Below are 26,379 nucleotides of genomic sequence, written 5' to 3'. Positions count from 1 at the left end.
TACAACTTCTGAAGCTGCTTTTTGCAACCAAAACCATGCACACCCTTAAGTGTGAATTGTGATTAATTTCAGCCACGGTTTTGTGACTATAACAGCTGTGGCTATAACATCTGGCAGAAGTATCAAACTCCTTTAATAACCTAACCCTACATTATCACTCTTTAATTGGAATCATCTATTAGAAAGACCCCAGCAAGAGGGATGGTCATGAAGAAGGATAAAACTGATGGCAACAGCCATAAACTATACAGACCTTTCCTGCAGGGACACAGAAACTTCAAGACCCCCAGACATCTGCTTCGAGCTTCCTTCCAGGCAGCTTTGCTGTGGAAGAGCTTCCTTCCAGGCAGCACTGTAGATTAAAAAAAAATTGTGTATTTTTTAAACTGTATTCTCTTCTCTACTCTGAAGAGGCTTTGTAAATGCTGGCCAGACATACATGGAGCTGTGCTACAGGTTGGAGGAAAAATGGTTTCTGTGTTCCAGGAATGCTGCTTGCAATGCTGAGGTCACTGCGCTCGCCAGGAGGCTGCTGCAGGGATGAGCAGGGCTCCGGTGCGTTGCGCTGTGCGCTGCCGCCCCCGGTGAACCGCAGGCGCTTTGCCCCCGGGGCTGCCGGTTCATCTGTTTGCTGCGGCTCACACCGAATTAACACACAATGAAATCGAAAGATTCTTCCAGCATGAACGGCCTGCTGATTCATCTGTTGTTGCACTGCGCTGCTGCACTCATTACCACATTTGATTTCATTTGTACCGTGCTAATTGTGAAAAATATACTGTCAGACCCTTGCTTTGGGGCAGGAAAGATCAACAAAGCAAATTGCTGCTGCCTTTTAGGGCAATCAAAATACACCACCTAAGATAAACTTGGAATGGCTTTCAGAAGCTGCAGAGTAGGGAACTAAAAAGGTTTTAATCCTCGTTTAGACCTTTGTAATTTTTTTTGGTGGGGGGTGGGGGGGCTAAAGGTGAAGTTTTTTTAACATCTGACTTGCACAAGCATATTGTGTGAAGGATTCCTTAACACACAAAATCCTTTTCCCCTAGGATCTTCATACATTCCCCAATAAGAATGATGAATTTGGATCCATGTTGTAAGGGGCACTGTTTGCTAGAAGACAGTTACTCAGATCATTAACCTGAGCAGTGAACACAGTAAGTGCCATCTTATAAGTACCTATGAGAAACTACCAAGCAGCCACGATGGATTAAAAACCAGAGTTGCATTACTCATTTCTGTTCCAGTTCATATAGAAATAGGCTTATTTACTATGCAGTTTGAAAATTACTTTGAGTTAATAATATGACAGTCAAAAATTCCCAACAGTTGTGTTTAAACTGCTAAGACAATTTTCTTTCCTGGTACCTCTCTAAGTTTAGTAATGACAGCTGGAAAGACATAAATACCACAGATCAAAGGATGGAACTTTCCTCTAAATTCTTGCATTTTGGCAGCAAGTAAAATCTTAACTAATGAGAATTACTGGTAACTAAGATTCCCTTTTAAATAGATTGCGATGAATTTACCATAATATTAAATGAAAATGGACAAAATAAAATTCCATAAAAGATGCTGCATCTATTCAGCCAATAATGCTTTTGCACTTCACACCATGTGACAGCAATTAATGAGTGTTTCTGTCCCCTACAGAATGCTCTGTGGGGGAACCTGTGGGCACACTTCTCTAAGCTCCCAGCATCCACCTTCACCAGCTACAACCGTCGAAGATGAGGGTGGAGAAATAACAAATACTAAAAAAAAAGACATAAGGTTCATAAGCATGTTTAGGGTTGCCCCTAAAGCTAAACTATTCCCTTAAGATATCAGAGAAACATGAAAAGATTTCAAAGGTCTGTTTCAGGATGTGCCATTTCAGACTGCCTTAACATCCCACATTTCTTAAAGGTCTTTTAAAAGGTCAGGTTTGGAATTCATGCAAATTTATTCCTTTTAGCTAAAACACAAAGTATGACAGAAAGTCGTCATTTGTTGTTAGTAGTAGTATTCCTGTAGTTACATTGATCCAAATATTTATCTAGCAACAGTGTTTATGTGGTAGCACGTATAATCACCCCATCAATGCCTTGTTCTCAACTATTAGTTCTTAATTCTGCAAGTTTCTAAATGCCCTTCCCCCTCACTGAGATCCAGAATAAATTCCCTCCCGGGCAGAGAGGAACACATGCATTTATGTGATTTTGTACCAATTCTGTGGAGTCTTTCAAAATGTTAAGACTACCAACACAGATCTTCATGGAAATAAGAATGTAATTTAACTTACATACACAAATGAGACAAACCATACAAACTGAATTTATTTAACTCATACAGTACAATGAATATAAGAACTTTTGCTTTACATATGTATTTAAAATTCTTTTTAAGTATTTTCATTTTAAAACCTAACATTCAGTTAGAAAGTATACTATCAAAAGCCAGCTTGAAAACCAGTTAGGAAGTATTTTTACTCTGTTTCTTCACAGCCTGTCACATGGGAATGTTTAAAACTAAGTTTTTTCTGCATAAATGTCAGGAAGAAACCCCTTTTCTGTAATCTCTGCAAAGTTTTCTAGCTGCATTTGAATAAGTGTTATCTTTTAAGATGATAAGAAATTGAAAATCAATCTTTTCTTGCTACTCAAAGTAACACAAACTTTGCCACAGGATGCATAAAGTATAGTTCATCTACTTTGAGCTGGTGCTCTCAAAATGTGTATGGGACATTTGCTCTGGCTAGCTTCTTACATAATTAAAGATTTGCTCATCAGAGCATAGCAAAGTGCTCCTTTAACTGTTTGATGAGCTGCTGTGTATCAACATGGCCTGGAAATGCTTCTTCAGACTTCTGAGCCGCTGTGTAACTTCTCTGAAGATCTCCAACCTGTCAAAAGCACACAAACTGATTTAGAAAATCCAAGCACTGCAGTGTTTGTACTCTCTGCATTCTGTGCAGTACATTTCTGGTGCTTGCAAATTTTAAGCACAGCTGGTCCAAAGAGCGAACAGTCAGAGTAAGGACATTTGGAGGCAGGATTATGTCACACTTACATCAAGGGATGAGAAAGACAGAAATGTCATTTTAATGGATGCTTCAAGACATCAACTTAACATATTCCATTTCACCCAACTTCTTGGAGAATGGACAAGGTACACACCATGCCCAGTGCTTGAAGTATGAAGGAATAAAAAATAGAAGTTTTGCTTTTAAACTCCATAGAAGTGCTCTTGTATAAACAAGCAAAACACAACCCATCAGGCTCCTGTAAAATAAACAACTGTGCTTTCCTGCTTCCTCACAGAGACGCACAACAATGTTGGAGAACTAAAGGTGCTCCTCTGTTGCTTTTATAAGAAATTGTTCCCTGTTTAGAGAACTTCAATTTTTCCTAAATAGGCATCATTTTTTGGAAGGATTAAAAGGAAAGCATCTCAGAAAGTGGGTTCAGCAAAAAAGAACCCAAACATTTGGGAACACATCTAGTAAAAGTGATTACTCCTGAATGGGAAAGGAGGAGCTATGGACGGCCAGGAGGCCTTTTTTGCTCGTGCATCACTTAACACAGAGCTTCAGTGTGCCAAGAATTCTCTGAAGGAGAAAAAGCCAAAGTCCTGGCCAGAGAAGTCATGTTTTGTAAACCATGGCCTTACACTGAATTCAAGGATTGCATTACCCTGCTGCACCAACACCTGGCTGATGTGGCTGGCTGTCTTCTCCCATAACCTGTGAGAGTCCTTTGTGCACAATCTATGTAACAAGACATTTGCAGACTAGGATTTACTCCCCAAACAGTAAGTAAAAATGCAATTATTCAACACCCTCTTGTGTTTCACAATGGAGAGGATACACTTACAAATTAATGGGTTATTCTCTTCTAAATGTGTGTACTTCAGCATCTGTAGGAGTGGAGCTGCCCACACAACACAGAATGATAACAGAATCATGAAGGTGTAGGCACAAGCAAAGAAGCAATTTTTTTCTTGTGAAGAAACAACGAAAAAAATTTGTACAAGTTTCTCTTATTAGCAGGAATGCTGGACACTGTTAATACAGTGTCTTATTAGACACTCTGGATGAAATAGATTATTAACACAAAAAAATCAGAGGTTGTAATTCTGAATTACAGATTTTCCTTTTGAGATCAGTAAGATACTATCAGTAAAGGATATTCTTTCTATCATTACTAGTAAATCATATGATATTATTATACTTCACATTCTGAAAAAGCTTATGACTATAAAGACTGTAGATAGAATTGTTCATCTTCCAGGCATTTGGACAATTATAAAATTACTTCATAGCCACCTGGCCTCATTTTTTTCTCAAAAGCAAACATTGGAATGGCTGCTTTGACACACTTCTAGGTATTAAAATGCAAATGTAATTTAGCATTTTCTTTGAGTTTATGCACTCTGTATGCTTTTGTCTTATCTATCTGGAATTCTTAGTAATAACAATAAAAAACCAGCTGCCTCACCAAGGCTCAATTTTTAGATTACAAGAACGGGATAACGCATTACCTTCTCTGAGAGTATGGCAACATTGAAATGGGGCTCATACATGTGAGGTGCTAAAGATGAAGCAGTCTGCAGCAAAGCTCTTGCCTATACAGAGAAATGAAAAAAATAATATAGTGACATCTGGGAGGGAGAGTAACAAGAATCTAATTCATAATCCTTAAAAGAAATCATCCTATGTTTACTAAGTCATTACTAAGAAAGCCATTTTCAAAAAGGTTACATCAATAGTGTAGGCATAACAGAGCCAAATAACATTGAAATGAATAAAGACTTTTGGTTAAGTCAGAAAAAAAAATTATTGGGACATACTAAATTAAGCAATTCAAATTCAAACCCTGAGGACAATACATCACGTAAATTAAATAAAACTCATAGTATTTACAGAACACTCCACTGTATTTATCTGTTGTCTCTGACAGCTCTATCTTAAGGATCCCTGAAACCATAAATTTTATCATATAAATGACAGCTTTCACACTCAAACATCTAAATAAAATTAAGGGTTTTTTTCTCACTAGCAAAATAGAGGCATAAAAAGGTAAAACAAACTAAGTATTAGAGTCTATAGCTTCATGCTGTAAATCCAATGCAGAATTAAGGTCCACTTGTGAAATATTTTACTAAAAAAATGCAGAACTTAATGGGGAAAATTCCAAAATGTTTTAAAACAAAAGTAACTATAAACTGTGGCAAGACTGAGCTAGGAACTTATTGAAACTTCCTACATCTGAAAAATCTGAGTACATGCAACAGTACTTATGAAAGAACATTATGAAATAAAATCCAAGATAAGCAAAATATCATCCCCTTTTTATTCTTCTGTGCATATCTTTATTGCCAAAATTATCCCAATTTCTAATTATACATGTGATACAAGAAGAAAACTGAAAATTTTAAGCTAAAAACTAAAGTAGACAGGAAGCTATTCTAATGGAAAGACTATGCAGTGATAGTTATGAGCAACCACAACTTCCACAATTGAGGGTATGCTCTGCTAGGGAATCAAAAGTATAAAAATGTATTGGCTATGAAACTGAAACTAAACCCAAAGTTTATCTGTCACTGGAAACATCCAGTTCTAGGTTCATTTCAGTGTTTCCATGGTAATGGCTAGGTTATCTGAATTAAGGTAACTTCTGTCTAAGAAAATCTGCAGTTAAAAAAGGTATTTATTATTTATTTTAGCTCTATGATGTATACATGAATCCATCAAATTAGCTGGTTCTCATGAGGTGTAAAATAAGCCCACAGTAGTTCTGTCCAAAATTGTCCAAAAAACACATTTTAATTTTCTCTGCATGTGTCTAAAAATGGTCACATTTATTCCACCATGCATGTCAATTATATATCTAAGCAAAATACACTCAGTATACTCACAATAGGTAAGATAAACCACCAAGCTTATTGATGCAAATGTCTTTATCAAGAACCTGTTGGTTTCTGACAAAATTCTAATGTGATCTCCTTGCTAAAAAGCACCAGCTTTCAAGAGATAATCTGATTTCTCTTTCTGACACCCAACAAAAGTATGTTATCTACATTTCTAAACTGAATATACAGTCAAAGTTGTCTTTTAAGTGAAGATTTCAAAATCATGGGGTTTGCTTTTGCTTTGGGTATCAATTAAAAAAAAAAAACAAACATCTCAACAACTGCAAAGTTATTGGAAACCTTGCTTGTCTTTGATGACTCATTTGGATATGCCAAAGAATCAGCAGTTTAATGGGAGATGGCATGACAATGCAGAGCTTACACTGACACACGTATAACAGTCATCCACGTTCTCTGCCAAAGTAAGTTAGACATTCACATGATGCCTCCACCTCAGAGAAATGACATGTTTGTTAAATACAAAATGCCTAAATGAAGCATTCTCCTTAGGCTGGGATTCAGCACTGACCTGTTCAGTGTGACCTTTTCGCATTTCCAGCACAGCCAGGTTGTTGTAAGCTTCTGCGTAGTCGTTATTGTTGACTAACGTCAGCTTGAAACACTGGTAAGCCAGATTCAGGTCTCCTATGCCCTAAAAGAAAGACTTTGTTTTCATTTCTGAAAAGATTGGAAACTACATGCATCTGTTTTGGTTTTTGGAGTATCTTTTCACCCATAAGTACTACAATGGAATGCAAATTACAATAAAAACATGCTGATCAGAAACATGTGCTTTCTTCCCAGATCCTCTCATTTTTTCCTTATTCTTTCTCTAGACAGAATAATTTCTCTCTAGCAGAAACTTCCATGTTTCAAGTGATATTCACTTCAACTAATTTAACTTTTGGATGATTAAAGTGGCATCTAAAGATTATGCTATCTGCCACTGTCTATAGCAAGGTAAGAAAAGCTGAGATGTCTCCAGAGAGGAAGTCATCTTGCTTCTCTGTCTTTACACATATTTAAGTTAAGGAAGATTCACTCCTCAGATGAAACAGCTGAGTAATACTACTGTAGTGTTAAGACTGACACTGACACAGCATCAGGTTAAACATCAAAAGTGACAAACACTGAAAAATACAGGCACATCAGTTCAAATTTCAATCTTTAAGGCAGAATTAATTATTGTGTTTATCCTAGCTGCAGTACAAGACACAGTTGTGTGTCTTACTCAAATCATTATCAGCAATTGAAGACAACTCATGTTAGAAAACTCATGTCAAAAACTTTATTCAGCAAACTTATTCTGGGCATGTAGCTAAAGAGAAATCCAACACAACTTCTTGCAGAACATCTGCAAAAATAGGCAAGACTATAAGAAAACTTGTGTAGAAATTTAACAAAGTTTATCACACAACTACACAATATTTGTATAGCTGCCTTTAAGACAGAGGAAAATACCTTCTCAACTATGGCCTGCTTAGTGCTTTAGTATTGGCTACTTGGTGCTGAATGTGTGTTTTTACGACAAGAGAATCAGTCTAATTCTCCATGTAAAACAAATAACAGTTCCTAGAAAAATATCTTGAATTCTTTTTTTTTTTTAAATCAGATTAGCTTGTTTTGGAGCCAAGGCCTTCAAGGGCTGGTATATGTTGCAATCTTTCTAGAAAGATGGGAAGGTTAAAGACAGTGGGGAGTGAGCATTTTTTAGCAGGAGAAAGCCACATTCGGTAAAGTACAGAGTTTTTTCTTTTGCTGCTTCTTTCCCACTGAAGTGCAAATAAACATTCTATCTGTACTGGACTTTATCCTGTACACTATCAGGTTTTGTATTTCCAAGAAGGGAAATTACTCTTTCCTAGGTATTTTTTTACATTTTTAATAAATTTTACTTATTCAGAAAGATGGTTAATATTTTTCATACCACAGCCACGTGCCCCAGGTTGTACCAGACATCTGCTGTCTCCTCCTCATTTTCAGCCAAAAACAGTGCTCTTTCAAATGAAGATAGTGTCATATCATATTGCTGGGCATAGAAGCAACAGAGGCCCAGATTGTTAAAGAGCTGGCAGTTATAAACACCCATCTGCAGGAGCCGTCTAGATTGAAAGAAAACATTTGGTTTTGGTTTTTTTAAATATTAATTTCAATTAGGAGTTCTACTCTAAAAGACAAAGTTCTCTCCTTTCTCCCTATTCTGAGAGGGTATAAAAACCAAGTGTTACAGTCTTACACTTGTTAGTTTAATGAAGGACAGTGCAAGGTATTTTTCATTAGAATAACAACTGTGCAAAAGCCTGTGTAAATTAGTAACTTCTGCCTTCTTTACTGGATTACATGGTCTGACTTTACTGTAAGGCAGAGATGTACCAGACTTTGGGTTTCCTCTTTCCAATCCCTCCACATCAATCAAGCTGTAGTTTGTTGCAGTTACTTTATATAATTCTTAAGACTTCAAATTTTTGCTTGATTCCCATCCTTCAGTACTGCTCTAATTAGTAATAGTATATTTAGTGAATGTATATTAATCTTACACATCAAGCATAATTCAGATTTTGATTCACATTGATATTGTTTAATGTGTCTTTTAAAATGGAGATGTATTATAAAAGTTCTATTTATTCATATTTATAGGAATAAACAGAAATGCTATGAGGGCCAGGGAAAAAGAGGGCTGCTGTCTGCAGCATGACTGGGAGTTTCTGAACTTAAAGCACAAAGAGCACAAGTCCAACAGAAATGTGATGATAGTGCTCTTGCTGACTTAATCTGCTCTTAGGGAGGGAATGCCATGCTCCTTTACACTCTGACTGTAGTGAAATAAAAACCAAGCAGCAGTGTTAACACTATATTTTCACTGCTTTCAGTAAAACACGCAGGAAGCCCAGCCCGCATTCCAAGTCAGGGATTTTGTGGTCACAACACCTGGTCACTCCAGGTGGAGTAAGGGCTACAGAGGAAGTCCTTGTGCCTTCTGTATGCAATTGAAGTTGAGGGTAAGATCCACTGTTCTCAAACTTCCTCATGCTGTGAAAGAACTTTCCTTGTTTATTGGTTGAATGATAATCCATGTTGATACTTCTACATACTCCTCATCTAATGATTAGAAGTTTGTAGTGATGTACTTATCACCGTATAAAAAGATACAAAAGTTGGTAAACGGATTCTACGGTAATATTTGTCCAAATGCTCATTCATACTCCTATGTCAATCTGCTAATTAATTTTTTTCCTGCATTACAAAGATCAACCCTTTATATTACCTTCTCACATATTCTGTTCCCCCTCCCTCCCTCTCCATAAGTACAGATACCTGTAAAAGCGCAGAGCTATCTCAGGTTGGTCTGAATAAAAATGGTTACTGCCAATGCATGCAATGGCTTCCACGTGAGTATTGTCTTGTTTTAACACCTCTTTATAGTACTCTGCAGCCGAGGAGATATTGTTCATTTCCTATACAATTGGACAAAAATTCCAATTACTTCTACTTTTTATCACCTATTTTTAATGTGGAACTCATGAAAATGTTAATCTACTGAGTGCTTTATCTATGCCCTGTAGAGTACCCAACTGAGATTAATTATATATACACCTAAAGTTCTCTGATCGTACCATTCAACACCACTGTCTGGCATCTTCACAAGCAACACACATATCCATGAGAGGAATGCAGATTGATTTATTAATAATATCTTTACCTGAAATTAACTCTATGCCACAGCTACAAAAAGAAATTTATTTGGTTTTTATTTTTTAGAAAAAGAGACAGCCTGTTGTATTGAGTTTGGAAGTTGAAGGGGGACTACAGAGGTGGCTTCTGTGAGAAGCTTCCAGAACTTCCTCCACATCAACAGAGCCAATGTCAGCTGGCTCTGGAATGAACCCACCACTGTCCTCAAGGCTGAGCTCATCAGGGAAGGTAGTTAAAAATCTGTGATAACATATATTTTAAAAGGAAAAGAATGTTTTTGCACAGATGTAATTGTGACCAGGAAGAGAGGAGTGAGGATATGTGAGAGGAACAACTCTGCAGACACCAAGGTCAGTGCAGAAGGAGGGGCAGGAGCTGGTCCAGGCACCAGGGCTGAGATTCCCCTGCAGCCTGTGGTGAAGACCATGGTGAGGCAGCTGTGCCTGTGGCAAATCCATGCTGGAGCAGGCTCCTGGCAGGACCTGTGGCCCCATGAGGAGAGGAGCCCACACTGGATCAGGTTCACTGACAGGACTTGTGACCCTTGTGACCTGGGGGACCCGTGCTGGAGCAGCACCACGTGCAATAGACATTTGCCCCTTCTTGCACAATATCTTGTAACTCCTAGAACTGTGCAGACAGTTTCCAGCATGGTAACACAGAACAGACTGACTTCCCCAGACAATGTCTCAACTATTTTCAGTGTTTTTTAAATCAAGTCATTAATTGCTCTGAATACAAATGAGAATATAATTACATATGAAAATCTATTATGCGCCTTTGAAAACAGGAATTGTGAATTTACCAAAACTTGTACTACCTAGAGTATGACACTTAAGAGAACTGTATTGTATATAAACATATGCTTGGATGTGTGCTACTTGGAAGATGATTTAGGGTAGACTCACTGCTATAAATGACAGTGCACTGTTTCTGAGGGGTGCAAGGCCCTGAGAACCTATCCCCTACAAAAAAAAAAAAAAAAAAAATTAGAAGATCAAACTTGCTTCTGTGTTTATACAGGAATAATTTCTACCTGTGTGCTGTAGATACAATGTGCTCCCGACACAACTAAAGAATAAACCTTTATATAACCTCAACAGTGTATTCAGCCACAAAAAAAAAAAAAAAAAGGATTTATTGTGATTCAAGGCAAAGGTAATAAAGCAGTAAAGCAGTCTCTTTAAAAATTACGTAGTTTTTTTAACTAAAAATGCTCTACAACTCTTCGTCCTGTCAAAAGTTAGTGACTGAGAAGAAAAGCTCTGATTAAGATGTCTGAGACATATATTCCACCTGTGAGTCTATATAATGAAAGCAGCCCTATGCTGCAGTGCAAATCTTTGCTAATGAAGCTATAATCCTTCACTCCAGTGTCAGTGCAAAATTAGATCCTGTCCAATATATTCTGCTCTTTAATAATTCCTTAAAGGGTTATGCAATGTTATGTATGGTTCTGCTGAATAACATCTATATTAAAAACTATTCAACAATTCAGAAAGAAAAGCCTCCAAAAATTATGCAGCTGTTTTTTTCTTGCTGAAGGACAAAAAGGATTTAATATGAAAATGGATTAAGGCTTAGGGGTTAGATGAGAATGACAAGAACAGGATAGAATGCCAAGCATGAATACAAACACACAGAAAAACCACATTACTTTGTTTTCAATATTTGTTCTGGAATAGCACTTTACCAACTTTCAGTGCAAAAACAATATGAAATACACCATTTGACATGAAAAGACACAATTTTAAAATACAAAATACATGGTTACCATGCTAAGGTGAAACTGCTTTAATCCTACTTAATACAACATTTACTTCCTAAGTAAGAAACATTCACATTCTAACTGCTCTCAGAGCATTAAGAGACCAATGACAACACATAGTGCTGATAAAAACAACACAGACAAATAAATTATTTTGCTGTTTAATTTTGCTGGTTGATGACTTGAGCAGTTTTAGTATGATGAAATATATATAAACTAGCAAGGACAACATCTGGACAACTTAACTTAATATGGACTTGCTTCTGCATGCCAAGGGCAAATGGGATCTCACTGGTATGACTAATTGCTGAAACAAATAAGCCTGCAGGGCTCCCCTGACATTACCTTGTTACCTTTGTGGAAAGTTACCTGTTTTGCACTAGTGACACTGAAAATCAGCACAGTTGGTTTTTGATGACCTTAGTTATATTCAACTATTGCCTCTTTTCTTGCTCAAGCAGCTACATTTGGCTCCTATAAGGATTGCATAGTTGGGTGCATACCTCATAGATTCTGGCAATTCCACAAATAAGAGTCACTTCTCCAGGAAATCGCTCTAACCCTTGCTTGAAAAGGTTCAAAGCTGTTACTGGCTGATCCAAGCGCAAATACACCTAAGCAAATAAAAAGTGTATATAGATGTCAAATGTCTGACTTTTATACATGTTCTGCTGTTTAACAAGGGAGATAAATAAAAGGGATGACACTTCCATTTACACAGGAAACCATTAGTTGAGATGATGAATAATACAGGGAAAATAATGGAGTTAATACTGAATAAATCTGTGTAATGAAGATAAAATACGCTACTTATGATAATTAAATTTACCTATACATGATTAATTTGAATATTACTAATTTAAAATATCCTGTTATTTATTATCATGTATAATACAGTTTGACACTGAGGTGAAGGCATCATGTTGAATTAAAAAAAAAAGATCACCCTGTTTAATGTATTTTCAAAAACTTGTGTTTTGGCTTGAAAGAACAGGATCTTCAGGTTGATAATGCTGGAATATCAAAATGTTTTACTTAGTTGAATAAGACTGCACTGCACAGAGCAGTGACACTTTCAAGTTTCCTTACTATTCAACCAACCTCCCCTGTCACAAACAAAAAATCCTATGGAAAGAGGGCAGTTTTGCCTCTGTGAGTTTGGCTTCTGTGTTGATTGTGAAAATGTGCAATGTGGATAATTGTGTGAGAACTGGACATTCAGTTGGAACTGGACATGTCCAGTGTTGATAGGGACCACCTCAGCAGCTGTCTGAGAGTACGACTGTAAAGCCCTCCTGCTGTGGCGTATGGTAAACACAGCTACAGCAAAGGGAAAATCCCTGCACACATGCTTTGGGAAACTAGATGGCTAGAATGATTTATCTATGTCCCACTGAGTGGAGAAGGATTTTGTTGGAGAAATAGTATATTAATCAGTGCTAATATTTGACACTACTAAAGAAGAGAAAGAATCTGTGACTGTTATCCTGATACAACCTTTTTGTGATGAAATGTAAAACAAATATCAGTGTTAGCTGAACACCTGAGAAACCTCCAATTTGTACTTTTGCCCTTAAACTTCAAGGACTTCTGACTGCCAACAATTACAACTGTACATTGTTTTTTTGCAATCTCATAGATATATACTGCTGTAGACATTTGCAAAGAATGACCACTCAATGACATTCTTAATTATCAAAGAGCTGACAACTGTGAGTGTCTTCCAAGAAAGGGACTGCCATTCTAAGTTGGTCATTGGCAAAATGTTAAAATACAGGCATTTTTTATATTCGTTCTGCTAATTTACTCACATTTCCTGCATTAGGCTAGAAAATTAATGTCTTCTTCAGAAAACCTATAAAAGAGCAAGGGTTTTGGAGGGCATGGTACTTAGTAGACTAGAACTGCACTAACTACATTATTAACCATGAATGATGCATCCAATTTAAAAAATGGACAGTGTGAAACTCCCCTAGATATGCCCCTTTTTTATATTTTTATCTTTATGAAGTATGTTTTCTGAGCATTAATGACTTAAATCTGCTCTATCTATTGCTTTATCTAGAGGCTGACTCGAAAGATGCACTCACTTCAGATGCTAAAACCACACAGCCACAGTACTCTACTGTGTAATTCCCATATCCAGTGTGATATCACATTAACATCTCTGTAGACAGTAAAGCTGCTCTCTAAATAAGTGGCAAAAGAAATTTAAAAGCAAGTGGGGCAATTTCCATCTATTCACAGTTGCTTTGGGGAGACCTACTCTTTAGAAGCACTACAGCTAATTATGGTCTATATGCTAAAAGCAGAATAGCTCCATTCTCTTTTTGGTCTCCTGCTTGTCTCTTGTAAAAATATCCCATTTCTAGCTCTTCTAGTCATGAAATACTTTGTAACTTCACAGCAGGTCCTGACTGCTTTAAAGATTCTTACTTTTTTTTTTTCTTCTTTTGGTCTTTCATATTTTTGTAAACTACATTTCAAGGGAGAGATAACTTTCAAGAAAATATTAAAAACCCAGATAGCTGTTGCAATGATGATTATAAACAAAACTAACTAGTGTTATAGTATCAGTTTATTTCCACAGAACTTTATGCAATCTTATTATTTTTTAATGGCTGCTTAACTCAAGCCTGATTTTTTCAATTCTGTTAATTTGAGCCATATCTCTGTGTCTTACTCTATTGCCTGTCACTGACAGTCACTAAATTATGCTGTGCAATGTTTTATACTTGAGCAAGCTGGTCTATAGAGTGGGAGGTGGAAGTTCAAATGCAGCTCCTGCCTGAGCTAGTACTGATGTATGGGGATGCAAATCTCCTGTAATGAATCACTGTTTGTTAATCCAATTACTCTGCCAATTGAATAATTCTGTGTAGTTCATGGAGCGAGTCCAGAGAAGAGCCAGCAAGATGATTAGGGGATGGAACACCTCTCCTGGGAGGAAAGGCTGAGAGAGTTCAGTCAGCCAGGAGAACAGAAGGATGTGGGGTCACCTAATTGCAGCCTTCCAGTACTTGACAGGACCCTACAAGAAAGCTGAGGAGGGACTTTTTACAGGGCCATGTAGTGACAGCTCAAGGGGAATGGCTTTGACCTGAAAGTTTGTATGTTTATATTACATACTAAGATGACATTCTTCACTATGAGCGCAGTGAGGCATGGGAACAGGTTGCCCAGAGAAGCTGTGGGTGCCCCATCCATGACAGTGTTCAAGGCCAGGTTGGATAGGGCTCTGAGCAACCTGGTCTAGTGGAAGGCACCCCTGTCCATGGGGGAGAGAGGGGGTATTGGAACTGGATGATCTTTGGCATCCCTTCCAACCCAAACTATTTTGTGATCCTATGTATTTTGCAGAATGACTTGTGATAGAGACAGGAAAATTAATAAACTTCAATGACCTTCAAACACAGTACTGAAGACATGGCTCTAGATAGCAATGATGATCATTTAAATACAAAATATAAATTGCTCAGGAAATGTAAAGCACATATGAATATCTGAATTATCCACTAGCAGTGATGACTTTTGGACAGGCCTGTGACAACCAGCTTAAGGGGAACTGATAAAGAGCAACTAGTTTCATGTCCTTCTAGGGCATGATGAAGAAAAATGCAATTTTAGTTTCTCACAGGCCACCTTTTCTTGTATGTCTTAGAAAACGTTTTGAATCGAACGTGTATCCTGGTAAACAAGTAGTTCTGAGACTCAGCTGTGCCACTTGTTCTTTTAAAGCTTTTAATGCCTTTATTTTGACAGAACATTCCCTGTTTCAAGGTCTCTGATTGCTTCCTTTAAGCTCACTTTGTTTTGATTTTGCTTGTGAAACTAGGATTTTGAGCTTTGCTCTTTATTTACAGATTTATTGCATTTGTTTCCTAGGAGACCATATATCGCCACATTGTTCTTCATACTGGAACTCCAATAATTTTTTGAGCTACCTCATCCTCATTGGAATTTAGAACAAAGAATCCAGTAACACAGAACATTTTTTAAAATCTTGTTTCTGAAATCTGGGAGCTCTAAAACAATTTTGTAAACTATCGACTTCCACTGCAACTGTTAGCATGTATTGCCTCAGGCACGGAGACGACACACTTTTAAACACAATGATGTATCTATGACTTACTTTTGCCAAGTACAAGAAGGTATCAACCATGTCCTGCTGTTTAAGGGCTGACTTAAATTGCTTTTCAGCTTCACGATATAATCCCAACCTAAAGAGACAACAGATACAAATAGAAGGTACTTGTTTACTGGGGTTTTTAAAGAATTTTTTTTTAAGTTTATTAAGTAATGAAGCAGTTCAAACTAAACCAAACATGAACTGCCTGAAAGCACATTTTATGACCGCATATTTGTGTGCACGTTAACAAAAACATAAACATGTCATTATTTAAAGATAACAAAACAACCATTCAAAACTATAAAAAAGAAAAATCCATGAAATTTGGCCCCCTCTTATACATGCAGCCTTCTGGAATGGCTGAATGGCAAATAATGAAGTACTTGTATCCACAGGAATTCCTCCTGCTCTTAAAACAGACAGTAGAAAATGAGCAATTAATGTCTCAACTCTACCCAAACTGTTTCAGACCAGAATTTCCCCACCCATGGCAAAGATCACACAGATAATCTCTGCTGTGAATGAACATCACAGGAGTCTATTTCATCTCTGAGGCATTTATTTTGCATAATTACAGTCAAATGTTTTGCACTAATCTATAAAAGCTACATAACTACAAATTAAGAGGACTGTGCAATTTTAACAACAGAAAACGGTACACTTTCTCATACATAAATTGCTTTTTGTTTCCTTTAGCCAAAGAGCACATACTTGCTGAAGAAACACAAAACACAAACAGAATAAGCCAGCTAAAAAAAAGAAGCACAGCCAATGGGGACATAAGGTAGTTTGGGATCCTGGAAGTCCACGTACCTGCTTGGATGCATTAGGCTGTATAACATGATTCTTAAAAATCCTGAAAGTAATGAATGACCTCTAAGCTCATGTGTTGGGTTTACATGAGAAGGTTTTGGCAGCTGGCAGATTCAGGAATGGCTTCTATGAGAAGCTGACATGTCTCTGATGTGCAACAGAGCCAATACCAAAGGGCTCCAAGATGGAATCATGGCTGGCCAAGGCTGAGCCCACCCACGATAGTGGTAGTGCCTCCATAATCAGCATAGGAATAATGTAACATGCAGGGACAATACATTTAAGGAGGAGGAAAAAACAGTACAATGGTAGGCAGAGAGAGGAGTAAGAATTTGTTGGAAGAGCTCTACATACACCAAGGTCAGGGCAGAAGGAGCAGGAGGAGGTGCTCCAGAAGTTCCTCTGCAACCCTTGGTGAAGACCCTGGCGAGGCAGCTGTGCCCCTGCCCTGCAGACCATGGAGGACGAAGAGGACACAGAGATCCACCTGCAGCCTGTGAAGGAACCCATGCTGGAGCAGGTGGATGCCCAAAGGGGGCTGTGATCCCACAGGATGCCCATGCTGGAACATAGTCCTGGCAAGACCTGTGGCCCCGTGGAGAAATGACTCCACACTGGAGAAGGTCTACTAGCAGGACTTGTGACCCTGGGGAGGACTCATGCTGGAGAAGGAAGAGTGTGAGATGTCCTTCCCCCAGGGAGGAAGGAGCAGCAGAGACAAACTGACTGCAACCTCCATTCCCTGTCCCCCTGTGTTGCTGGGAAGGGAGGAGGTAGAAGAAAGAGAGAGTGGAGTTGAGCCCAGGAAGAAGGATGGGTAGTTGTTTTAAGAATTGCTAATATTTCTCATTATCCTACTCTGATTTGATGCTTGTGTATGGGGTGCCAGCTTTAGGCCTCAGCATATTTTTAACTGGTACTTCTTGGGCAATGTAATTCTGGCAGAAAGTGTCTAAAATGAATATTTTACTCTGTATTATTTCATCAATCTGAAGCCCTCATTGACAGCCTATTTCTCAAACTAATACTGTAATATTTATTTTATGTGGTCTGTTTTAACAATAGTTCTTTGCATTTATTGACCAACTTTTCAAATAAGTACTTTAAAATCTATTAACAAAGGCGAAATTGCAACTAATTCAGTTACTCACTATGGATGCCTTTATCTCAAGCAGTGGTCTCCTTGTACATTAAAGGAGATTTAACTATAAGCACAGCACTTTCCTACAAAACACTTTCTGAGCTATTTCTCAGTGTTCAGCATTGCCCAACACACTCAGCAGTACAGGTCCTGCACTCACAATCACTCACCACAAAAGAAATGAACAATGGCTTACCTATAGTAGCACTTTCCAATTTGGACCTTCCACCACCAGTCCTTGAACTGTGCGTACTCAGTGGCAAGGGCTGCCAAATCTAGAGCCTTCCAAAATAAACCCATCATCTTAAAATTAATGTTTACACAAAGAAAACACAGTAAAGATGTTTGTAAAGAGAAAATGTTGAGCAAAAGTCCAATTAGCTTGAGGTGGAGGCACTGCTTTTTGTTTATTACTTTTACAGTTCAGTCCATAAAATAGCTGTAAGCATTATTTGTCCCTATAAAAATAAGCAATCCAAACAGTTTCTTCTAAATCAAAGAGAAAAGAGAAAATTAATTTGATCAGACTCCTGCAGTGCCTCTTCAGAATACACTATTTGTTTAAGCACAAACACTTTTTCCAAGCTTCCCATCCTTTTTCAGTACAAGTTGTTAAAACCAAGTAAAGATAAAGGAAAGAAATAAAAGAAGAAATAAGTGAGTTTGAAATACTGCAGAAATTTTCATCTCATTGCTAATACCAGGTTGCCATCACTTCTGGAAACTTTCAAATGTGTACAATAAGAAATATTTCTTCCTTTAAAAAGTTCATAATGTAAACAATTATTTTATTACAGGAAAAACAGAGAAATATCCTAAGAAACAGACATCTGTTGAAGATGGTGGAGGTCTAAAATCTCTTTTGTCTGGTATACTGAAAAAGCAGGTAAACTAATCAATGTTGTCTGATCAGCCACCACAGCCAGAATCTATGGCCTTTCACGTTTTAGCTAGAATTTCAACACCTCTGGTAAAACAAATATATGTCTTTCCTGTACCACAACCAACTATAGAAACAATAGTGTTTTGTTTTTTTTTTTAATTTCATGTTATCTCAGAACATATCAAAGCCATGTTATGTTTGTTATATTTTCAGGATATCATCAGAAGGGTAAAAAGCTTTAGCACAGTGTTTTTATAACAAAGAACCAACCTTTCTTGCCTGCTCTACTTGTAAACATTTTGCAGACCACAGAAAACAGGAACAAGTTGTCTATTAGGAACAATATGTAAAAGTTCTGTGCACTAGTCACTCAGTAGCAGAGAAACAAATAATTCCAGGAAAAATTAATCTGAATATTGAAATGCTGTAAGAGCCCAATTTAGTGACATCTACGCCTATGCTGGGTTCCTGTTCTTTCTGCTAGCAAAATGAGTCTGCAAGCAGTCAGTGGGTTTAGGTCTGACATAATGGAGAAAAGTCAGTGGAGATACGACAATTTAGACAAGTTGCTCTCCTTTGGCTTTGTGAGAGTGAAAGAATAATTTGTTTTCTGTTGCAATTCAAGATAAGTAGTTGCATCAGTACTGTCCCTAAGATAAAGAGACCACTGTCATCCTTCCCTGCCTCTGTGACAGGAGAGAGAAAACTCAGGTAAACCTACAACTCTGAATTCATTGTTTCTTCAAGTTAGGTGGAATCCTTGAAGGCCTTAGATGGCAGCTCTTATCTTGGTTGCCCTTTGTTTCTCAATTTCTTTGCAAATTGCCCAGCAGGGCCTTTGGATGCTACAACTATAATGAGGAAAAAGCTTGCTTCAAGACAGAAATGATCTGGGTACCCTTCTGGACAGATTCATCCTTTCATAGGAAGGTACATAAACAATTTTGTCCCATTTCTGGAAAATCTGCAAAAGTAATTGATCTTAAAACATTGGCTACTTCTGTTGCATTTACAGATGTATAAACAATGTGGGCAATTGTCAAATACCACACTTGCTTCTAATGCAGCAGGAGCAGCCACTTCAGAGGAGTAAGGATCATACTGCCAATACCATGCTCCAAAGAGCTTCCTTCAGAGTTCTCTGATGGGAAAGGCTCAAGAAGGAGGACTGAGTTTCAGAAAATGATCCCTTCTGCAGCTACACGTTCAGGTTTCTTTCTGGAACCCTAACTGCTTCTGATAACTATTTTATGCAAGGCTAACAATTTTGGCTGTGACTGGAAAATGGGAACTAAGACTGCTTTAGGCTTAGTAGACAGTAACATCAGCAGTTTTTTTTTTGTTGGAGCAGATCCTGAACTCTTCCTGGGGTCTTCTACTAGCACCAAGAAACACAGCATGACTTCATTTTGAAGTTAGCTTATGAAATTTAATCCTGTTTTTATATTTTCCACTTAATGAAAAAGGAAAGGAATAGGAAGATTCTGTTTCTGATACTATATAAATGATTTCAACAACTTCAATCAAAAAATCCTACCAAAGTTACAAATACTTAGAAGTGCTTCCCTGAGAAGGCTTTGTGCATACAAATAGTTAAAAACTTTTGCTGGTATTACAAAAAAAATCTTTTGACAATGTGGCCCTTGAAATATTAGTAAATAGATTAAAATAGTATTTTAACAGTAAAACCTTTCAACTTGCCATGTCAATACAAACTGCTAGCATATTTAAATTTCAATTTGCTGCAAACTTTGAGTTTTTAATTGTACAGTTTGACTACAAAACAATGTTCAATCTGCACAACATGTTAATTTAAAATCAGCAGTGGTGATATGCCTGTCCTGCACTCCTGTGTGTTGCTGGACACTGGTGTAGTCATGTTAATAACTGAAAGGGAAAAAAAGGATGGATTTGAAATTGGCAGCTATTAATATGCCCTTTTAAGGATTTTTGATTGCAATATGTATATCAGTTCAAAACCTACACTGCTTGTCCTGAAAGTTTTATTAAACTTTAGGATATAACTCATCATCTGGACCTACTGATGAGCTGAAGTTGTTACTGTCTAGAGCACTTAGCATACTCAAGAATACAGAGCCCATTTCGACAACAGTCTTAACCCTGAGAAGCTTTTCAGAACAAATTTATTTTACTCACAGTTCTTATGTTTGTGAAAATAAAAATGTTAAAAAAACCCTGATACTTGGTGGATTTTTGGTTTCTTTTTAAAAAAAGGTTTTTTTAAAGAATGAAAATTAGTGCAGATTTTTAAATTGTATTTAGCATGGTTCTGAGTTTCTTTTTTTTTACCATTACTTTCCTTAGCTAAACTGTATTATAACTAAGACTTCCAAATTATCTACCAGCTGTAACACAGTATTAAACAGCCTGTAGGCTTGTGGAAATTTACTATTATATTGCAAAATTAAATTGGTAAATGTACAGTTGTATGAAACAGCAATTTCATTCAGAGTATTGTATGCACCTAGAAATTAGATAGATGGAAACAATAGTGAGCATCTGCTGCTTCTTTCATGTGCTGTTGAATGGCAGTAATTTTCCCAGCAACAATTATTGACTAAAGTCTTATTTGTAGACAAATCAACACCAGATAGTCTATAAAATAGCTGAGGAAATTACATTAGTCATAGTCAATGTAGCACAACTTATTTTGGTGAGTGTAGTCTGGATTTCTATATTTTGTAGATCTAACATAATTCCATTTTAAAAAAATTTCTATCAGAGAGTATAAACACAAAGTATTGAGAAGAACTGAGGAAAAATGAGAGGCTGTGACTTCTGGCCACAAGTATATATTGTACAATCTTTGTCCTTCTTCAGGACAAAGTGTTTTGTCATCATTACCCACCTGTGAAAAAAGGCAAAATACAATGTCATGGTCTACTGAAAAAAGTAGCAGCTGAACTGTTTCTGGACAAGTCTTTGAAACTGCCCTGCTCTTACAGCATTTAGCCCATAAAGTGGCTTTTAGAAATAGCTCAAGGAGTACAGAAAGTCAGTTATTAAGTACATGTGTTCAAAAGAAAACAAGTCAAGAACAATAATGGATACAGAAATAGTATTTACTTCTGACAAGTGTTTAATTTTTCATTACATAAGACAAAAGACTTTTGAAGATATTTTCAAGTGCTGAAAAGCTCACTGCTTCTCTTTTCTTCTTGCATCCACACATTTCTGATAATTGATAGATTACAGATATATTTAGTTTCAATTTGAACCAATTTCCTCGCACTATTTATCCAGTTGAATGCACACTGATTAATGGCATTTCTCAACTGAAATTGCTGAGTCTTTTTTTTTCTTTCTATATACTGGTTGAATATGAAACAGAAGATAAATAATAAAACTGTCTTTGTTTCTCAAATAATGCAAATGAGAACAGTACAGACTGTTCCAGTTTAGCACAGTGACAAGGAAAGGCTATTGTCAATACTGCTATGTGTTTTATTTTCAAAACTGCAGGAAGCAGTATTCTATCCATGCAGAAAGCCCAAAGTAAAGACTTTTCAAACTTAAGTCAATTTCCCAGGCTTCCAAGCCTTTCAAGTGCTTTCATCTCATCTCAGGGAGAAAAGTGTTGGGTTTTAAGAATGTCCACTATCACACAGCAGCAGGAAAGACAAAGATGTGAGAGATGTCAGTGAAAGTTCTAACAAGTGATGTAGCAAGAGCCAGATAAACTTAAAAAAGTTAACATATGTGCTGTTTCTCTGATGAACCCTGTGTGACCAAATTATTTTCAGGAAGATGTAAGATACTGAATTTGTGAAATGCCATTGCTAGGAGAGGTGAATAAACAGTGATGCAGCCACATTTTAGCAGACATTAAAGTGTTTCTTTTTTTTTTTTAAGAAAAATTAATGCAGATGAGTTTCAAAAGGAAGGGAGAACAGTTTGGAGAATAGAGTTATATTGCAAATGGTGTAGAAAGCACATAAGAAAAGAGTCAGTGAAAGCAAATGAGAGAAAGCAAATGAGAGAAATCAAATTGAGCAGCTAAAAAATATCTTTTCAGAGATATACATTACATTATAAAGACACCTCATTTTGTGATGTGTGAATTCAATTCCCAACAACAGTTTCTTCCAATAAGATGCAATCATTAACCAAGCACTGATCTCTCATTACACAGTAATGGTGGCCATTAAGCTGACACCTCTTTGCTTGCAAGTATTTATTCAAATGGCTCAGGTGGGTAAAAAAATATAGACAGAACTCTTCCTGCAAGACAGTGATTTGGGATTCTCAGCAAGGATTTCAAAATACATGCAGTACAGTGCAGAAACATCTTCCATTTTTACTGCAGTTCTTGAAAAAATTACTTGCATTATGTGAATCTATGTGTAGCCTACATATGCTGCATGTCATTAAAGTGTAGACACATGTAGCATCATATCAAGTGCCCCTTTTATTCTTAGGGAACTGGATTTTCAGCAACAAACACAAATTCTCAGTTACTAGTGGGCTAAAACCCAGGTACCTCCTTCATATTCAGTATGGGATTATGTAAATATTAATTTCCATTTCTCCCTGGCATTTCTGACACTTGCACTTACTGTTTCAATGATATTTGGATTAATAGTGCATTACAATTCAATCCTCTTGAAAGAATGCTGTGCAATAAATTGACAGTGTACAACTTTAATCGTTTGATACTAGATTAAAAAGCTTCATATAGCAGTACATTTGGAAATTATTAGGAGCTATGTCAACAACAGCAAAATATTTTTGGTGTTTGTTATTGATTAACTCAAGAGTTTAACTCCAGATCTGATTGCACACCAGCTAGTCATGTTGCAGAAAGTTCAATAACTATTTAGTCAACTATGCATTATTGACATAAACATCTTTCAAAAAAACTTGAGCATTTTGATTCCATTTCAACTGGGTGCACATATCTAAGATAGCAATGAAATATACTGACACTTTATTAATTCCACAAAGAGATCCTTTCCCTGGGTGAACTGCCAAAAAACCTCTGCAACAGTTATCTCTCTCTGAAAGCTTAAACAACATGTACCCAAACTTGACCTTTCCTATTCAGTGCAGTAACATAAGAACCACAGAAGAAAAATTTTGGATAGGTTAAGAGGGAAACTATAATTAGGAAGATATTTGAAGAATAAATGTTACAGACAATCGTATGGACAATATAATCTTTCTCTTGATATCACAAAACACCTCATCATTATAGATTTACGTTTCTAGAAAGAGTATCCAAAATCCTATTGATATTTCATTTTTATGTAGTTTCACCAAATACATTTTCTTTTTATCCACCCAAATGCATAAGCAATCATCTCAGGAGTAAAAAATGTCAAGTGATGTTCAACAATACGTGTTTTGTCAGGTATTTTCACCTTCCTCTGTTAATGGACAGTCTTTTGTAACTTATACTCAAGCCTCAGGACTCTAAACTTTCTAGGCAGTTCAGCTACCACTCAGGCTCCAATAAATTCCATTAACATGAATTCATTAGATTCAGAGACCTTGTCATATTGATCGCTGAGGGACCCAATTTTAAGAATTAGAATGTTTCACTTCTCAAAAAAAGTACCAATCCATATCTTGGTATTTGCTAATTATCATTCCTGACTATCACCCTATCACCCCCGTAAGAAAGGATTTCTCCCTCTTAAACAATTATTAATGCTTTACTTCTGTACTTGTGATGTTCTACCTGAACCCTTAGCAGAATTCTGACAGAAATAATTGAATAATACATAATAAAATCTGAAAAAGGAACATAGGAGTTACTTACATTTTTTATGTCATTTTCATGGTGAAAGATATATTCAAACAATGCCTGCCAGAAGAATATTTAAAACATTGTCACATTTGAAGAGAAAATTTGATAATATTCCTTCAGAGGAATACAGAATCTTGATATGCTAAGCAGAAATTAATTCTTTGGGAAAACAATCACATTCACACATAACAAATGCTGACATTTATATTTATTTAAGACTCCAATAGACAAAAACTATAGATGTGCTATATTGTCATGACAGGAAAGCATCTTAATTCCTAATTTGTTCCAAAAGATTAGTGGAATTGCTTCTTATCTTTGGTGCTTAACTTCACTTTAAAATAGAAAAGGCAGCTGTAACCTGAAAGTGAATATATATTTGAGAATCTGGTACAATTTTAGTGACTTCGTAACTGTAAAATCAACCAGTGATCTAAAAAAAGCTTTTTGCTTTATTTTGAATGGACTCTCAGGTGCTTATGTAGTGGTAAACCTAATTAAATTAAACACAGGTTTATTAAGAATGCAAGCAGAGCAAACTTTGCCTTTGGAGAAAAAATTTGTTAAGCTCTACAATATTTTGGGATCTACAAAGGAAAAAAAAATTTTAAAAATTGTTTGTAAATGATAAATAAATGCTAATAATACTATGCTTCTGAAACAAGCCATCATAACAACAAAGTTTAAAGAAGTCATATTCATCAACTGTGCTGTGGTTAACTGTTTGTACGGCCACAACAATTACCCAGCAAAATAACTGCAGCTTTGTTTCCTCCTGGATAAAGCTAATTAAGTCATAGTACCTTGTAGTTGTTCTGCACTAGAATATTAGATGAGTATATATCAGGTAATGGGGTTGGCATTTTCAGTGAATAAAATGACATTGAAAGATACTGGATAACTAAATAGAGACTGAAAGCCTCTGTTCCCAAAAATGTATTATGGGTGCTAGTAACTCAAGGTGCAATTGAGTTGAACCTTGACCTTCTGCATCCAAATCCCAGGTCTTAATTGCTTCAAAAGAACAGAACATTTTTCTGAATTCATTTAATTAATTCTAAAACACCAGAAGAAAATATTGCCCCATGAGGAAAAAAATACAGAAGACCTCAGCCTCCTAAGGGCTTTCAAGACCCTTCTGCCAGATTTTCTTAGACAAAATTATTAAAATATTTACCTTCAGGAAACTAGAGAATTACTAATGAATTGTCATATCTTGTGAGGAAAATAAACTACAACCTATTTTTCTTCTAGTTTTGGTCAGAAAAGACTCCAAACAGATGATTAAAGGACATTAAAGGATTATAAATAGTAACACATTTATATAAGGAGCTTAGAATAGGTAGATAAGAAAAGAATAGACAATTAAGAAGTTGTGGAACATTTTCTCCTCTAGTTCAATAACAGAGAAGCATTCGGCAAAAGTGTGCAAATCTAAAGTGACAAGAAAGATGTTTTCTTGCACGGCTGGCATGAGGAATTTACTGCTGTTATGCACAGACTCTGACCTTCAAAAGGATTTAAGTGGCTGAACATTCACTTGGATAAAAATATCTAGAGTTATCTTAATAAGTCTATTAAAAATCCACAAGCTAAAAAAGATAAAACTTTCTGTTTCATGCCAGAAAACAGTTGCTAACTGGGATTTACCAGAGGCTTTTTCTGGTGACAGGTGATACCTTATACATCTACTATGGTGTTGCCTGGGATAGTCTTTAACATGGTTAATGTTAGTCAAAGAGAAGCCACATTTCCGTATACTTCAAAACATTGGAAAACCTCAGACAGATAATTTAACCTTAAAAAAGACACAGTGAGACCACTTTTCAAACACATAAAGAGGCAGTATGTAGGAGGTATTCATATACAAACATGAATAGACTGGCTAATGCTGTGAATTCAATAGCTGCAGGGTTTATCACCTTTATGCACTGGGAGAGGTAACAGCTCAAAAGTTTTGAAACTTTAATCAATTATTCTTAATGGAGAGTGCAGTCTGCATTGTCACCTCCTGCTTTAGCTTTAGCCTTACTGCTCTGTTTAAAAAAAATGTTATAAATCCATGTAACTCTGAATTTAAACTTAGATCTAACATTCTGTGTGAAATGTTAATGTCGTAATGTATTAGCTTCATAATACTGACAAGTACACTTGCTGCCTATGGATGTTTCTATGACTGTTGATTTACATTTTTTGGCTTAAGCTTCTTTTCATATGAAACTAAAGGAAGACAAATCTGCCACAGAAAATGCTAATTAAAACCCAAAATTGTTAAAAATATGAATCTTTC

At 36.5% G+C, this 26,379-nt stretch overlaps 1 protein-coding gene across 2 annotated transcripts in view; it reads right to left on the bottom strand.

Annotated features, from left to right (window-relative positions):
* Positions 1 to 2,293: 2,293 nt before the first annotated feature.
* The window catches only part of TTC8 (tetratricopeptide repeat domain 8), a 40,622-nt gene continuing 16,536 nt past the window's right edge, over positions 2,294 to 26,379 (bottom strand). Inside the window, exons 7-15 of one of the 2 annotated variants that reach the window (XM_059850118.1) lie at positions 24,102 to 24,146; positions 17,633 to 17,718; positions 15,486 to 15,573; positions 11,857 to 11,967; positions 9,208 to 9,347; positions 7,820 to 7,994; positions 6,422 to 6,544; positions 4,522 to 4,605; positions 2,294 to 2,884 (exon numbers count right to left, since the gene is read on the bottom strand). In XM_059850118.1, the coding sequence (XP_059706101.1) occupies positions 2,768 to 2,884; positions 4,522 to 4,605; positions 6,422 to 6,544; positions 7,820 to 7,994; positions 9,208 to 9,347; positions 11,857 to 11,967; positions 15,486 to 15,573; positions 17,633 to 17,718; positions 24,102 to 24,146 (969 nt within the window). In that variant the 3' untranslated portion in view covers positions 2,294 to 2,767. The remainder of the gene's footprint in view (positions 2,885 to 4,521; positions 4,606 to 6,421; positions 6,545 to 7,819; positions 7,995 to 9,207; positions 9,348 to 11,856; positions 11,968 to 15,485; positions 15,574 to 17,632; positions 17,719 to 24,101; positions 24,147 to 26,379) is intronic. The other variant, XM_059850120.1, reaches the window with a different exon arrangement.

Source organism: Haemorhous mexicanus, chromosome 6, assembly GCF_027477595.1.
Source record: "Haemorhous mexicanus isolate bHaeMex1 chromosome 6, bHaeMex1.pri, whole genome shotgun sequence".
NCBI lineage: Eukaryota > Metazoa > Chordata > Aves > Passeriformes > Fringillidae > Haemorhous > Haemorhous mexicanus.
The sequence above is the reverse complement of the archived record's forward strand: the minus strand, read 5'-3'. Positions and strand labels throughout refer to the sequence as shown.